Source organism: Cebus imitator, unplaced genomic scaffold (genome assembly GCF_001604975.1).
Source record: "Cebus imitator isolate Cc_AM_T3 unplaced genomic scaffold, Cebus_imitator-1.0 Scaffold20, whole genome shotgun sequence".
Taxonomy (NCBI): domain Eukaryota; kingdom Metazoa; phylum Chordata; class Mammalia; order Primates; family Cebidae; genus Cebus; species Cebus imitator.
The window spans coordinates 5,167,901-5,185,516 of NW_016107335.1; the positions used below are offsets into that span (position 1 = coordinate 5,167,901).

Genomic DNA, 17,616 nt, shown 5'->3' on the forward strand with positions numbered 1-17,616 from the left:
CTAAACACAACTCTGTGAAAAAATAGGACAGCCCTCTTCACTACAGTTTTATGGAAGAAATTTTATAAAACATCCTGTGCCGATCACCTTTGGCTTTGGGATCTACTTTCCGGAAATCGGCAATTTTTTAATGGGCTATGAACGTGTTTAAACTATTCCCAGTCCCATAAATCCTGCAAGGAGCATTATGAAATGGACCCATGCCTAGCCACTTTTTCCTGAACAGATGGGATTCATCAATATTTCAAGGATGAGTCTAGTTATAAGGGTGATGGTTTTATGAAAGGATGTTGAACAACTAGCAAGTAGAGAAATACCCACCCAAGTATCACAACACCGTGACACATGGTGACCACTCTCAGAAACCTGTGACCTTAGAATTTTTGCAACCCACTTTGAGAAAGCAAATTCCCTCAAAATCTATGGTACAATGTTCCCATTTAGAACCAGCAACAAGCGTTTTGTTATCAAGTGACCAATCTGATACCAATTGCCCTCAGACAGAGGAAAAATACTGTTACTAAAGGCTACGCTCCTAAAAATGCTGTTCCCAGCAGACTTCAAATAATAGAAGCTTTGGCTGGGCTTGGTGGCTCACGCCTGAAATCCCCGCGCTTTAGGGGGCCAAGGCAGGCAGATCCCCTGAGGTCAGGAGTTTGGGACCAGTCTGGCCAACATGGTAAAACCCACCTCTACTAAAAATACAAAAATTGGCTGGGTGTGGTGGTGCATGCCCGTAATCCTAGCTACTTGGGAGGCTAAGGTAGGAGAATCGTTTGAACCCGGGAGGCAGAGGTTGCAGTGAGCTGAGACTGTGCCACTGCACTCCAGCCTGGGAGACAGAGCGAGACTCCGTCTCCAAAAAAGAAAGAAAAAAGAATAATAGAATCTTTTTGTCCCACATGAACCTTCGTAACTTGCCTAAAAACCTCAAAGAGCCTCTGCTCACCTGGGCTAATTACAAGTAGCATATCATCACTGGAATGCCATTGTGCTTTATTTAACTGACCCAGCAAAATGCTTGGATGCCTGAAAGAAAACTCTTACTGTGGAAAGTTCACATTCAGGTGTTTTATCCAACATAGAAAAGAGAAATAATAGTTCTGGAAAAATCCTAGGCTCATCATACCACAGATAAATCAACCAGTGACCAAAGGCCTAAAACCAGTGTCAATGACCACAAGGAAAAACTCCAGCTGTCCCTATACAGGGAATTCAACATGGCCACTTTCATGTAAAACCAGCAACAATCAACAGTGGGATTCTCAAGAATCAACATGGCTTGCAGACCTCTGATGCTTTGTGTCCTATGTTGGAACCTCCTCTGATACTGCTCTAGTCACCAAGGGCCTGCCCAACCCTCACTTACCCTCCACATACTGGTGGAGCCAGCAACACACACACCAGGGAAGCTGGGGATGCCAAGGGTCACAGGGCAGTCCTCAAGATGTTTAGTCTTTACTCTTTACTCCATCTTCAGTAAGCAACTCAATGTCTGAACAAAGCTCATATGGACAGAGTAGGGGAATTCAGCAGGAAGCATCGCTCTTCTGATAACATTTCCCACTAACCCCGAACTTACTGCAAGAATATATGCCTCTGTTAAACAAGTAGGATTTCAACTAAATAGCAATAAAGGAAGATTAGGTTGAAAAGAAAGCACACATCATCCTCCCTTTGAACTCTCAAACGTAGATTTTATGGAAAAAAAAACAGCCACTTTTTAAAAAATAATTTTTATTCTGAGCAAGTAAAAAATATTTATATCTTACTATATTAAGTTACAGATTAAATATAGCATGGTTAGCCTGTGAGTTCTCACAATATTAGAAGTTTATGAAATAGCCTCTTCTCAAGAATAAAAATCGAAGTTCTAAACTAACCAGGCATGGTGGCTCACGCCTGTAATCCCAGCATTTTGGGAGGCCAAGGTAGGCAGACCACCTGAGGTCAAGAGTTCAAGACTAGCCTGACCAACATAGTGAAACCCCGTCTCTACTAAAAATACAAAATTTAGCTGGGTATGGTGACACGTGCCTGTAATCCCAACTACCCAGGAGGCTGAGACAGGAGAATCGCTTGAACCTGGGAGGCAGAGGCTGCAGTGAGCTGAAATGGAGCCATTCCAGCCTGGGTGACAGAGCAAGACTTTGTCTCAAAAAAAATTAGCCAGGTGTAGTGGCACACACCTGTAGTCCCAGGTGCTTAGGAGGCTAAGGCAGGAGAATTGCTTGAACCCAGAAGAGGGATGTTGCAGTGAGCTGAGATTGCACCACTGCACTCCAACCTGGGTGATAGAGTGAGATTCTGTCTCAACCAAAGGAAAAAAAAAAGTTCTAAACTGATTCCACCTGTGGTATTTCTTTTACTCATTTGCTAAAACAAAACAAGATCAGAGAGAATGGCATCTGCCTTCTCTTAATCCTCTGGTGTACTCAGAAATAAATTCATAAAGCAATGTGTGAGGCATAAAACATTTTTTAAAGATTTTATAAGAACAGACTTTGAACTAAGCAACGTGGTACGCCAAGGACAAGCCAGGCTACTGCCACCATTCTTGTAGGGCTCCTGGGGAAACAACAGGCTGCAGGTTCAGAGCAAACACCCAGTGTGGATGTCAGCAAGCAGGGGTGGATTAGAATGCAATTCACTGGCATGGCTGGAACTGGATATGACATTTCCATGACCATTTGGGCTGTGCCAAGTGTCTGTCTTCCTCTTTTTTCAAATATCGGACCTCAAATGTGAGTACAGACAGCTCAGAGATCTTTGAGTACCCTGAACTGAGATCTGGTCTGTGTGTCTCTGTGTGTATGTGGATTCAGTGTTACTCCATAGTATAAAACATTCTGCCACTTTTTGTAGCTGTCAGATGTGCGGCAACTCAGCTGTCAGTAATAGGAGTAAATCATTCAGTCCTCATCTTGAATGTAAAACATCACCTGAATTTCAATCAAGTTGTGAGTGCAAAGAATTTGCCAGTCATCTAATCCAAGAGAGGCTGTGATTAGCAAGAGTCTTCCAAAGCAACTTGAGAGATTAGCGATGGGTAAGTCCTAATTGATCACTCAACTGAAGCCACATGGATTTTCTCGGAGCATGTAATCTCACATAAGTTACACAGCAGGCTGTGGAGCCATAATTATCAATTTCAGAATTGATAAGAACATTTAAAAGTTGCGTAAGTGTGATCTCATTGTTTTCTTGGGCCAACAGATAACTCTGAAAAGATGGGTTGCTGTAGAATGCTCCAGGCTCAGTTCACCTGGCTCCAATTACACTTGTTAACGTTAGACACGGGGAAGGGATGCAGTGAGTACCACGTGGAATATCCTTATTCGGAGCAGAATTGAGAAATGCAATTAGCAATCCTTTTATTCTTTATTTGCTGAAGTAAAATGCAGAGCGGGGCTGGGAGAGGGCAAAGACCATAAGGTTTCTAATAAAGATGCAATATGAAGATTTGGCCTATTCACAGCATGCCATGTAAGTTATGAGTACAAACACTTATTTGGCAGTAGATCGATGTAATGAGTCAGTAGCGTTGCCTCATCAGTATAATTAACCTCAATCCTTAATTTCAGCCCCAGCCCTAAACACACAGGTTTCCCTAGCACATGATGGCATCACATAAATGAGGAATGATGGATGTGGGTGGATAGTTAAAAAACATTACTCCATACACGTTTCTATCCTGTTTATGCAAAAAATATGCTGAACAACATAATGGCTAAAGAGTGGGAAAAATGAAGGCAACAGATGTACGTTCATAAACAAGCAATTAGGTCAGTCAGTCAGAGAACCACGGACTGAGGGCTGAGAACGGCCCCTAGATGGGTGTTGTCGCCTCGGGGGTGGGGAGGGGTCCTGAAGAGTAAGCCCGTCAATGCAGCGATTACTTTCCTGCGGGCTGTCTTGAACCGAGAAGTTCACACCTCAGTCCAGAGTCAAGTTCTGAACTCACGGCGCTCCTCTCTGCCAGGCAACAGGTGTCTGCCGGGGGTGTGGTTAAACCGGCTGGGTATTTGTTCAATTAATACAAAATTTCCATTAACTGTGTGTTTTGCTTAAAGCGAGATCTAAAAATGCACCACTGCCTGGGTTCTCCCAAAGGTACCTCCCCACCCCCATCACTTCGACCCAACCCACTTTTGTAAACAACACTGGACCTTGACCCTGAAAGAATTTCTGCAATTCTTGGGGAACCCTCCAAAGTAGCATCTGCAAATCTGCGGAACCTTCAAAAGTAGCAGGGCAATTCCCATCTCCTTGTTTGTCACCCGCCAAAAAAGGAAAAAGTGCCAGCCAGCAACATAAAATCAAAGACCCTCGGAGGATTCCTCCCACACCAAGACCTAAAGGGTTAAAATAAACACACGCAGGCACACAAACAATTTCAACAGAACAAGATGGCAACCCTCTCGTCCTCGCCGGAGACTCCAGTACCCTGACCCCTGGGCCCCGTGCCCCGGGCTAACGTGAGCCCCAGATCAGGCGCGCCCAGGCCGCGCGGGTCAGCGGGGAGCGGCGAGGCGGGTGGGCTTGCCAGGGAGGCGGAACCCCGGGTCCTCCAGTGAGAAAGTTATCCGTGCAGAGATCCCTCCTGGCCAGCATCCCTGAGCCTCCCGCGGACCAGCCGCGTTTCCAGGCGCGCGGCCCTCCCGAGGGGCGAAGTGCCCCTGACCTCCTCCTCCTCCAGCACAGTCCACTGGAGCAGTGTCCCGCCCGGCGGCGGCTGGGGGCTGGAGCGCAGCAGAGCGACTGGCATCTGCCCTCAGAGCTCCGAAGGCTCCGCAAACCCAACAGGTCTCGAGCTCCGGGGACTCGCAGCTCCGAGGCCGGCGCGGGCGCCAGGGCCCAGTGGCCCTTGCCTGGCCAAAGTGGCCCCCTCTCCCAAGGAGCGTGTTCCCAAGGAGCCCTGGGGGGGTCTGCCTGGGGCTTGGACGGACCTGCGGCCAGCGAGAGCTCCCCGCAGCCCCTTCCTCCCCTCCCACCCCTCATCTCGCGCCCAAAACACAAAGCCACCTGCCCGAAGGAGAGCGGCCACGGAGCCACAAAGTTGCAATTTGCAAAGAAATGCTGGCTCCTCCGCCTCCGGGCGCCTCTGGGTGGGCTCCGGTGGGGAGTGGGGGAAGCGCCGCTGCGCGCGGGCACGGGGGTCGCTGTCCTTCCGGGGAGGTTGGGGACTCTCACGAGGACAGACCTCCCCGGCATCGCTCCTCGCTGTGGGTCCCCCGACCCCGCGCGCGCCCCGTCCGCACCACTCACCATTACGTTCCCCTGCATCTTCGCGGTCTTGATCATGGCCTTTTCCTTCATTTTGCCCCAAGTCCGAACCCGACTTCTGGCCCAGGGAAGAGTCACTTAATCCATCGTCCTGGTGAGGATTAAAGTAGACTGGACTGGCGCAAGACTGGCTGGAAACGGCTTTTTGAAGAAAAAAAAACCTTCCAGGTCTTGGGTTTTCCCACCTCCGCTCACCCCTTGCCCGTGTCTTTACCCAGCGGATCTCAATAGCAATCAACTCTTTTTGGCTTCAGCCAATAAAGAAAAAAAAAAAGCCTGGATGGAGGGTGGGTGTTGCTTTAAACAAAAAGCCAGGAGCCAGGGAGGGAGGAAGAGGCTGCGAGCCCAGCCAGCTAGGGCGAGAGGCAGCTCCAACTGCGCGCGTGTCCACCAAGCTCGCCGCCAGCACACTGCGAGCTACAGCGGCGCGACACGCGCCGGGGGCGCACTCGGGGACGCCGGCGGCTCGGCCCCGGCTCGGGGGGCTCCTCCAGCAGGCGGAGCTGGATGCAGCGGTCGCCGCTCTGGTCCCTAAGGGCGGGGACCTGGTCGGGTGGCGGCGCCAGGGGCGGCGTGTGTATGTCTGTGTGTTTGCGCGCGCGCGCGCGCCGGGTCTTCTGTCTGAACTGGACTGGACTGGGAAGCCTCGGGCTGCATCAAGGTTAGGCGAGCCCAAACTGTTTAAGTAGCGAGCGCAGCCCCTCAGCAAACGCCCCTTCCCCGGTCGACGCCCACTCCGCGCTGGACTGGACTGGGTGCGCGCGCGGCGCACTCACGCTCGGCTTCTACAAACAAGCGCTACGGTGACTGCCGCGGGTGGAGCCGCCGCCCGCAGCCGGGTGTTAACTATTGATCGGCTGCGCCCGCAAGAGGAAGAAGAGGCCGGGAAGAGCCAGACGCGGCCGTGCACGTCGCCCGCAAGTCTGGCGAGGGAGCGGAGGGGACGTGGGGGTAGGCTGGGAGGGGATGGCAGCTTATAAATAATGTTGTGGCAGGTTACTATGGGACACACGTCGCGTCTCCATGGTTGCACTCTGGGTCGGCCTTTGCGTCCGCCGCCGCGGCAGTTCCAGGGCGCAGAGGACCTTGCCGGGAACGGCAGCGCCCGGCTCCCAGCGCGGATGGCCCAGCCGCTCTCCCCGCCGCCGCACACCTGGCTTCCCGAGCTCCACTTCCCTCCCGGCCCCAGCCCCAGCCGCGTCCCTCGGCGGCTTTGTTTCTTTGGCTCCCTCTTGTCTGCCTGCAGGGATCTGATTCAAGAGACCTCCCACAGCCCAGCCTGGCGCCCAGGACTCTCCATAGCCCTGGAACCCAGGCATTGTCCGGGGCCAAATCCCTGCGCGGATTTCCCTAACCTCCACCCAGAGCGGCGGGTTGACCACTGACCACCTGCTACCCCTGCGCGCTCCTCCCATCAATCATTCATTCACAACCGCGGTTTGCTCCCTGGACCACACAAGGATGCGCGCTCCCAAGAGCGCGAGCGCGCAGAGTTTGGTTAAATTCATTTGCAGACCCACGCAGACCACTCCAAAAACCAGATTCAGAGCTGATGGACACATCAGGCGTGTGTGTGTGTGTGTGTGTGTGTGTGTGTGTGTGTGTATGTGTGTGTGTAAGCGTGTACCAGCGCCTGAGGGGAGGGGTTTGGGAAGCTTTTCCATTATGTACATTCACAAAAAATCTCCGTTTGTAAAAAAGTAAGAGGTCACTTTCGAACTCACAAAGAAGCAGATGATTCTAAGTAGCTGCAACAGTAATTACATGTAAGATACCCATAATGCCCACATGCAAGCATGAATGATACATTATGTATTAATATAATATGTGTATATTATACACAAAAACATTAGCACATATGCATGAGCAGTTGTTTACAAGTGTAAACTAATGATTTGGGCTTGAGAGAGGAAGTGGAATAAATAGGTAAACCAAAGCAAAATGCTTGAAAAGTCACTTTTAAAGTAATGTGGACCAGGCTTTGCTAGAAAGTGGTAGGTGCACTTTAGGTTCTAGAAGCTCTCTTCTCTGTTGGGATTTGTATGTCTCTGGCTGTGATAAGAAAATACTGGAAAATGGGTGGCTTATTAACAACAGAAATTTATTTCTCACAATTCTGGAGGCTGGAAGTCCAAGACCAAGGTGCCAGCAGACCCTCTGTCTGGTGGGAATATGTTCACAGATGACACCTTCTCACTGTACATCCCATGGTTTGAGGGAAGGCGGCTGTCTGGGGTTCCTTTTATCAGAGCACTGATCCCATTCATGAGGGCTCCTCCCTCATCACCTCCTAAAGTCCTCACCCCCTAACACCATCACCCGGGGGTTAGGTTTCACATATGAATTCTGGAAAAGGGAGAGATAAAAATTCAGGCAACAGCAAGCTGCTCAATCCCAACTTTTCTCTAGAAGGGAACACTTAGAGTACAGGTCACTTACACTGTTGAATGTCAGGATAAGCCCAGTTGAGTGTGGACAGAAAATGTCACCAGTCTAAATCCTATTTTAAGCAGCATTAAAATGGTTCTTTTCCTTCTTCCTTTGAAGCGGCACTCGTTCATCTAGAATTTTCCTCCATCTCTTTGCCACCAGGCAAGGATCTCCAAACTTCTCCCCACCACCTGCCTTTTCCCATCCCATCACCATGTGATGGAGGAGAGAGGAAAAATAAAGAAGACAATTTTTTTTTTCTTGGAGGGCATCTCGCTCTGTCACCTAGGATGGAGTGCAGTGGTGTGATCTTGGCTCACTGCAACCTCTGTCTCCTGGGTTCAAGCAATTTCTCTACCTCAGCGTCTCGAGTAGCTGGGACTACAGGGGCCTGCCACCAAGCCCAGTTAACTTTTGTATTTTTAGTAGAGATGGTGTTTTACCACATTGGTCATGCTGCTCTCAACCTTCTGACCTCAGGTGATCCACCCGCCCTGGCCTCCCGAAGTGCTGAGATTACAGGCATGAGCCGCTGTACGTGGCTGACAAATGTATTTTTAGCCTTCCATTTTTATAGTTTTCTTCAAATTATCCCTGGAAATGGGAAGTGTTATAATAAGGATTAAACCTTTAGGTTAAGAAACAACTCTGTTAGCAGACAGATTTTCTCCTAACACTTCACCATCAGCTTCCAGCCCTGCTACTTGTTAGGGGTACTGTGTTCTGCTCCTCCTCCCCAGCTTCTGAACCAGAGCCCTGCAGAAAGAACAGGGCTGAAAAGCAGGCATGGGAGGGAACACTGCACAGAATAAAACACCAAAGCACAGAATAAAACACCAATCCTGAATATCCAGGTCATGCCTGTTCATTCTTTGTAACTTGTTTGCCTTGAGACACTACCCTATGGAATACTGAGAAGGAAAAGAATGAGGATTAGAGGTCTCTGTAAGAAAGAAGGGGCCAGGCGTGGTGGCTCACCCTGTAATCCCAGCACTTTGGGAGGCACAGTCAGGCAGATCACCTGAGGTCAGGAGTTCAAGACCAGCCAATACAAAAATTAGCTGGGCATGGTGGATGCCAGTAATCCAAGCTACTCTGGAGGCTGAGGCAGGAGGATGGCTTGAACCAAGGAAGGTTGTGGTGAGCCCAGATCATGCCATTGCACTCTAGCCTGGGCAACAAGAGTGAAACTCCATCTTGGGAAAAAAAGAAAAGAAAAGAATAAAAAAAGCAAGAGTGTAAGGAAAAAGTGCTTAAAATAGGATGGTTCTCAATTTCTATGTGAATTTGGGGTATTAAAATTTCTGAGAAAATTCGATGAGGACCATTTGAAGACAGCATGACCATCAGAGGCTCTCTTCCCATCCCATCCTCAAAATGACATTTTCTTGTGCTATTTCATTCACAAACAGGGACGCAAAGGTGGTCCTATATTTATCAGCAGTATTGGCTCTTCTCTCTCTAGGTTTTGCAGCTGTATTTCCTGTTATTTATTTATCTATTTATTTATTATCCAGACCACAGGAATAGCATGTTTATCTTATGATTCTCACTGCACTGTTTCTGCTAGGTTTGACCACACAGAATCGGCCCTGTTTTGGAGCACCTAAGTGCTGTAGAATCTGCCGTCTCACAGCACCTATCCCATTTACCTTTGCCTAGTGTTGACTCCTGGCATCTGTTTAATTCTGCCAGGCTCTGTCCACACTTGCCACAATGCAGCCATTAGTGATGTCCATCCTTTTGCTCCATCCTCAATTTATGTACTGCTGGCATTAGCAACTGCTTTGATTAAAGTGGCTTTGAGACTTTTGGCAAAATGTTCAGTTCCACATTTGATGTCAGGAAATATTTACAACACAGGAACAGATTCCCCATGTCACTTTACCAGCGTTCTTTTCTTATTACTTATTACTAAACTTTATCTGCATTAATACCTTTCCATAGAGAAACTCCAACATAAAGAAACTCAATGTGTAAAATTCCCAACTTGTAAAAGTGACAGTGAAAGTGACATAGTAAAAGAAAGTAAAACTATTCTTTTACACAGCTTGGTTCATTACTGATGTTCTTTAAAATGTGAGCTGTCCTATTTCATTGAAGACATTATTCATTCCTATAATTTAATTTACCCATAAATTTTCAGGAAGATATGAGATGGGTCAGCATTTATTTTACAAAATACACAGGCATGATAATAATAGTTTGGAGAAAGCATATAACAAACATTTTTACCTTCTCTCAATCATCCATTCAGAAATTTAGACAAATTAACTTAAAGTGTGTTGAGAGGGCTGGGCGCGGTGGCTAACGCCTGTAATCCCAGCACTTTGGGAGGCCGAGGCGGGTGGATCACGAGGTCAAGAGACCGAGACCATCCTGGTCAACATGGTGAAACCTCGTCTCTACTAAAACTACAAAAAATTAGCTGGGCATGGTGGCGCGTGCCTGTAATCCCAGCTACTCAGGAGGCTGAGGCAGGAGAATTGCCTGAACCCAGGAGGCAGAGGTTGCGGTGAGCCGAGATCGCGCCATTGCACTCCAGCCTGGGTAACAAGAGTGAAACTCCGTCTCAAAAAAAAAAAAAAAAAACGTGTGTTGAGAGACTAATGATATGCCAAGCTTGATGACAGGTGATGGATTTTATTATAGAAAACAGTCCCTGTCCTTGAGGATTTCACAGTGTCTGGTGGGTGACACCCAAATTAACAACATGGACAACAACAAAAATAATTGTACAAATATGATACAGGAATACAGATGACAGGGCTCCTGGGGTCTTTAGGCAAATATGAAAGAAAGGTAAAGCAAGTGATGACAGCTGAAATACATCCCATAGGAGCAATACAAATTTAGCCATTAGGACCTGGAGCCAGGGAAAATGAATGTCTGCAGAGGGATTGCCTGCGTAATTCAGTACACTATCACCTGGAAGCAGAGCTGGGTGTTGGAAACGAGGGTGAAAGGACATGTGGAGACCAGCAGTGAGAGCCACGTGAGCCACGTCCTACAAAAATGTAAATGTCACAGCCAGGGCCCCCAGGTAGACATTGATAGAGCATGATCCATACTTTAAAATCAAATCCACCCACCAAGGCAAGGAGACAGAGGGACAGGCAAGGCAGCTAGGAAGCACCCGCACTAATTTTTTTTTTTTTTTTTTGAGACGGAGTCTTGCTCCGTCATCCAGGTTGGAGTGCAATGGCATGATCTCAGCCTACTGCAACCTCTGCCTCCCAGGTTCAAGAGATTCTCCAGCCTCAGCCTCTCAAGCAGTTGAGACTACAAGTGCATGCCACCACACCTAGCTAATTTTTGTATTTTTAGCAGGGACCGGGTTTCGCCATATTGACCAGGCTGGTCTCGATCTCCTGACCTCATGATCCACCTACCTCAGCCTCTCAAAGTGCTAGGATCACAGGGATAAGCCACCGCACCCAGCTGCTCCTGCACTAATTTGGGGTTGGAATGATAAAGATATCATTTGGGTAGTAGTAGGATTAGAAAACAGCCATTTATAGATCATCCGTGCAACACTATTAAGTCCAATGTCAACCCTGCTCACAGATGAACCATTTTCCCACTGACCCTTTGCAACCAAGAGATGGAAACTGAATTTAATCTCACCTCAGTGCTAATGCTACATTACAAGGGCTATGTTGGCCATTAAATCAATTGTCTTATAGCTAGAATTGCACATCTAACAGCTTATCACACATATTTACTTATTGGCATGGCTGCCTCTGCATCCCAACTTGAAGGCATATGCCTACACGTCCTTCTTAGGGTCCTCCTACTCTCACACTGTGACTGATGAGTAGTAGTCTGTTTCATTCATGTTTCTTGAACAAATGAAGCAATGAATGAAAGGATATTCATGCTGCTACCTCTTCCACTATCCTTTCAACCAAGAACTGACATTACAAAATTTTAAAATAAATATCTTCTTTAAACCTAGCACACTGCCCTATTAATGAAGCATGTATCAAAGAAATTCCAAGTGTATACACAAAAAACTCTCCAAAATTAATTAAAAGACTGTTATCTTTGGCAATGTTTCACTTTGCCAGAGTAGATGAAGAGTCAAAGAAACGATTTATGTTCGTCTCTATCTCGTGCTTGCTCAATTTAACAGGAACGTCCTGGGAATGAGATAATTCAGACTAAATTCATTACAACAGGTTGATCTTCAGGTAACAGACTGAATTTCAAGTTCATCTCAGGTATGGACCAAAATATACAGGGATCCAGCTCAGTGTCTCTTTTCTCCCCTCAGACTTGTCTCTGAGCATTAACAAGCATGTTAGGCTGCAGACCCAATTTACAAGAAGAGGGACAGAGGATGGAACCTGAATGTCATATCCCCAGCCATGTCCCATGTCACATGTTGGCATAGGCCAATACCAGAACTATTTTAACTCTTCAGTTTCCTACTCTAACAGATTGATTAAGGCCTCTTGACTCATACAGTATTTTGTTGGTATTAAATACTACATTATGGAAGTGTAAGAGTATAAAACAATTGTTGGGCTCCTTTATACATGAGAATATATACAGAAACCTTGCAACTAAGCAAAGTATTGGTAAATATAAGCAGTTAAGTGTATGTGATTCCTAGTATCTCTGGGCAATGTGAAATTCCTTTACATATCTATTTTATAGAATCATTGAACCACATTACATGTTTTAGCATTCTTGTGGAGTTTTTTATAGGAGAGTAATGGTCAAACACTTAAAAACTGAAAGCAATAGACATGCAAAACACATTCAAACAAAGGGAGGGATTTTAGTTTGCTTATGATAAAAATTATATGTAACAAATACAAAAATTAGCTGGGTGTGGTGGCGTATTCCTGTAGTCCCACCTACTCGGAGAGGCTGAGACAGAAGAATTGCTTGAACCTGGGAGGCAGAGGTTGCAGTGAGCCAAGATCACACAGCTGTACTCCAGCCTGGGCAGCATAGGGAGACTCTGTCTCAAAATAAATAAACAAATAAAGATAAGTAAATAAATAAAAGGTATTTTGGAGTCAGAAAAGCTTGGGCTGGAATTTTAAGCACAGTTCCCTCTCCCTCTGCCCCCTGTATCCTCACAATTATACACTCCTGCAGCTTCCTTACCACCAGCACTCAGACCCAGGTAACCAACTCTTCTCTCTGCTGGACCATTGCTATTATTTCTTTCCTCTTCTACTCACATCTCCTTCTTTCCCTTCTCCAGTGTATTTACCTGGAAATAATCGAAGTACAGATCTCCTCACGTCACCACCCTCTCCATAGCTAAACCCCTTCCCTGGCATTCATTGCTGTTAGGGAAGTATACAAGTTTCAGGACCTTGGAGAAGTGCTGCCATTACTTACTATTCCAGTTTCATGTTTTTCTTTTTCTACCGTCTTCTCTTTCTCCCTTCCTCCTTCCCTTTTTCCCTTCTCCCTTCCTCCTCTCTTTCTTTTTATTTCTTCACCTCTGTACTCCACTCGCATGGCTTTATTCAATCTTTGTATACACTTAATTCCTGCATAGGGATTTTTTTCATGCTATTTTCTTTACCTTAAATACTCTCCCCTTCCTTCTCTCTGTCTTTGAATATAAAAACAAACCAAAACATCTTGTCGAAGTATGACATTTAGAGAGGAGTGCCTCAGTCATAAGTCTAGAACTTAATAACTTATCTCAAAGTGCACATGTTCCTGTAATCACAACCAGATGAAGACGTAGAACATAAGTGGTGTCACAAGTTTTCTTGGTGCATTCTTCTGGTTACAATCCCATTTCTTCCCTGAGAAAATCACTATCCTGACTCTAACACTAGTTAGTTTGGGAGCGTTTTGAACTCTATATAAATGGAATCAGACAATGTGAATGCCTTCTTTCACTCAGGCTCACTTGGGAGACTGAAAGATGTTGTATGTAGCTGTAGTCAGCTTTCATCAATGCACGGCACCCAGGGGTGTGAACATATAATCAACCCATGCTATTGTTGAGTCAATTTGTTTTTCTGTTTGTTTGTTTGGTTGGTTTTTTGCTCGGTTAGGCGCTAACATAAATAATGATGTTATGACCATTCTCATAATAGACTTGATTTACATATGTAAGAATTTCTGAAGGCTATATATCTAGAAATTTAATAGATTTATTAGAAAGCATGTGTTTAGCCTTGTGCAGCCTTACTGATAAACAGAGGCTACCCAAAATTACTCCTGAAGCAGGAGGATGTGTCACCTGTTGCTTCACATTCTTCTTAACATTTGATATTGTCAAGTTATATTTTGTTGTATTTTACTTGAGTAACATTTCTGATGAGAGTACATGGATATCTTGCATTGCCTTAAAACCTAATGACAGTAAAAAGGAAAGCTTTTATATGTCTGTTAGTAATTTGGATATTTTATTTTGTGAAGTGCCTGTAAATGTTTTTGCCCATTTGTCAATTGTAGTGTCCAGATTTTTAATATCCTAATTTAGTATAAAAGCTTTTAGTATGTCCAGGATATAATATAACCAGGATATGAATTCTTTGTCAGTTAATAAGTATTGCAAATACTACTGCTTTTTAGCATCCGTTAAAATGATGTTCTTTTTCATTCAGAATAGGGTAATACTTACTTGATTTTTAAAAAATCCATCTTGCCCGGTGTTTATGTATATAAGTATTTGCTTGAAAAACGACTTTTATCTTTTTGAGTTGTATCATGCACTTTTTATCCATTTAATTAATAAGATCACTCATATGCACTATTTTTTCCTACTTTCTTTATGAAATCATACACGACATAACAACATTTCAGTCAACCTATGACAGACCACATATACAGCAGTAATCCCAGAAGATTATAATGAAGCTGAAAAATTCTGGTTGCCCAGTGACATCATAATTGTCCTAACACCATAGCACAATGCAGTTCTCACCAGTTTCTGGTGATACTGGTATAAATAAACCTACTGCACTGCCACTGGTTTAAAAGGACAGTACATACAATTATGCTCAGTACATAATGCTTGATGATAATCATAAACACAAAATTGTGTTTGTGTTTTAGCAAAAAAGTTTAAAAAGTAAAAAATGAAATAAGAAAATTTGAAAATAGATAAAAGCTTATAGAATAAGAATATGGGCTGGGCACGTTGGCTCATGCCTGTAATCCCAGAACTTTGGGAGGTCGAGGCGGGCAGATCACGAGGTCAGGAGTTCGAGACCATCCTTACCAACATGGTGAAACCCCATCTCTACTAAAAATACAAAAATTAGCCAAGTGTGGTGGTGCACACCTGTAATCCCAGCTACTCAGGAGGCTGAGGCAGGGAATCGCATGAACCCAGGAGGTAGAGGTTGCAGTGAGCCGAGATCACACCACTGCACTCCAGCCTGGGTGACAGAGTGAGACTGCATCTCAAAAAAAAAGAAGAAAATATCTGTACAATTGTAATATTTGTGTTTTCACCTGTGTAATTACAAAAGAATCAAACAATTTTTTAAAAATTAAAAATGTTACAAAGTAAAAAAGTTACAGTAGGCTAAAGTTAACTTATTGAGGAAAGAAAAGTGTTTTGTGTGTGTGTGTGTGTGTGTTTTTACAAATTTAGTATAGCCCAAGTGTGAAATGCTTGTCAAGTTTACTGCAGTGTACAGTAACATCCTAGACCTTCACATTTACCCACCACCCATTCCCAGACTCACAGAGCAACTCCCAGTCCTAGAAGCTCCATTCATGGTAAGTTCCCTCTGCAGATGTAACATTTTTTCTCATGCCATAATTTTACTGTATCTTTTCTATTTTAGATATACACAGACTTACCATGGCATATCTAAACATAGAAAAGGTACAGTAAAATTATGTATTCAGTCCAGTAACATGCTGTTCAGATTTGCAGTACAGGAGCTATACCATATAGGCTAAGTGTGCAGGGGACTATACCCTCTAGGTTCATGTAAATACACACTATGATGGTCACACAATGACTAACATCGCTGAATGTTGGGTTCAGAAAGTATCTCTGTCATTAAGCAATGTATGATTGTGTGTTATTTGCTGTCCTATTGGGTAAATTACTGAGATATTAGGTTATAAAACTGATGCTTTTAATTTCCTTTGTAATTTTTATTTTTGGCCAGTGAGTTGTTTGGAAGTAATTTACAAACATTTAAGTATGTTTGAGATATATTTTTAGTATTAATATTAATTTTTAGCTTAATCTCATTATAGTTAGAGAAAAAAATAATCAGAATTTCAGTCACTATACTTAGTGATACTGTGTGTGTATGACTTTTTTTTCAAACATATGGTCAATTTGAGCAAAGAATCACATATGGGATAGAATATCATGTATATTCTAAAATAGAAGATGTAGTATTTCTATATTTCTCAACTAGATTAAGTTAGCTCATGTGATTGTCAAATCTTCTACACTCTTCTTGATTTTTTTGGGGGGGGATGTTCTTTCTGTTACTCAGAAAGGTATGGTGAAATCTAGGATTGTAGATTTGTCTATTTTCCCTCTTAATTTTGTCAATTTTTGCTCTATATATTTTGAAGCTATTTTATTAGGTGCATACCAGTCTAAGATTATAAATTCCTGTCAGATAGATCCTTTAGTCCTAATGCAATGACACCATTTATGTTTAGAAATGTGTCATTTCTTGCCTTTCAGTGTCATTTGCAAAATCATATATACCAATTTTATATTGCCTACTGCTTGCAGGCATTTAACTTACTATCATTTTATTCAGAGTTTCTTTTTTAGTTCTCATATGTTAGGCAGCTTTTTTTGTGAGCTGCCTCTCTTTATTTGCTAATTTGCTCTGACAATTTTGCCTTTCAATCTGAGTGTTCAATCCATTTTCATTAATGTAATGACTGACACATTGGTACGCCAATCAAACTTACTAATTTTATGTTTGTCCCATTTTTCCTCTTTTGGATTAATTATTTTTATTGATGAATCTTCTTCAGATTAGCCTGTTATTAAACAATTATTATTATTCTTTCAGTTTTTATTCCAGAAATTCAAAATATATTCTTAATTAGAATCTTATATTGATAATTATATTAATTTAAATTATTCAGTTTGACAATTATATTAATTAATATATCTACAATTCTTCAGGTAATAAGAAACTTTGAGTAATTGAATATTATTTAACAAAATCCTGTCTTTTGTGCTATTATTTATCATGATTTATATAGGTATATTTTTTCTAATCATTGTTTTGTACAATCAATATTCCCTTGAACATAGTCACACATTTATCCTTTCCAGTCTTCTCTCTCTCTTTTTTTTTTTTTTTTTTTTGAGATGGAGTCTTGCTTTGCTGCCCAGGCTAGCATGCAGTGGCATGATCACAGCTCATTGTGGCCTCAACCTCCCAGGTATAAGTCATCCTCCTGCCTCAGCCTTCCAAGTAGCTGAGACCACAGGCCTGCACCACCATGCCCAGAAAATTTTTGATGTTTAGTAGCAACAAAACTTCACTGCATTGCCCAGGCTGTCCTTGAACTCCTAGCCTCAAGCATTCCTCCCACCTTGGCCTTGCAGTGTTGGAACTACAGGTGTCAGCCACTGCGCCTGGCCCCTTTCTGGTTCTGTTGTGTGCTGCACTCACCATTTCCTTTGCTTGGAATATGATGGGTGACAGGAGCCGGATTCAAGGAGATGGAGCGATGGGAACCTGAAAGAGGGTAGACTGCCTCTTGGGGTCCAGTGTGAAGTTCACAGCAGAACCAGGTCTGGCACTTCCTTCTTTCAACCAGGTCCAAGACCCTCATTCTAGGGTAGTGTCACAGAGTAGAAGGGGGTGTTGCTTTGACAGGGGTCCTGGGGTCAGTCTTTAGAGTATGCCTTGGTGGGGTCCTCATTTGGACGTAATTACTCTGATCTGTGCTTTTTTTTTTTTTTTTTTT

General features: G+C 44.1%; 1 protein-coding gene across 2 annotated transcripts in view; it reads right to left on the bottom strand.

The window, feature by feature from the left end:
* Positions 1–17,616, bottom strand: part of DPP6 (dipeptidyl peptidase like 6) — a 1,123,726-nt gene that overhangs the window by 1,000,106 nt on the left and 106,004 nt on the right. Inside the window, exon 1 of one of the 2 annotated variants that reach the window (XM_017519786.2) lies at positions 5,269–5,934. The exons of the other annotated variant lie outside the window; for it this stretch is intronic. Within the exon in view, the coding sequence (XP_017375275.1) occupies positions 5,269–5,319 (51 nt within the window). The 5' untranslated portion in view covers positions 5,320–5,934. Of the gene's footprint in view, positions 1–5,268; positions 5,935–17,616 lie in introns of those variants that run through there. 2 annotated transcript variants of the gene reach the window in all.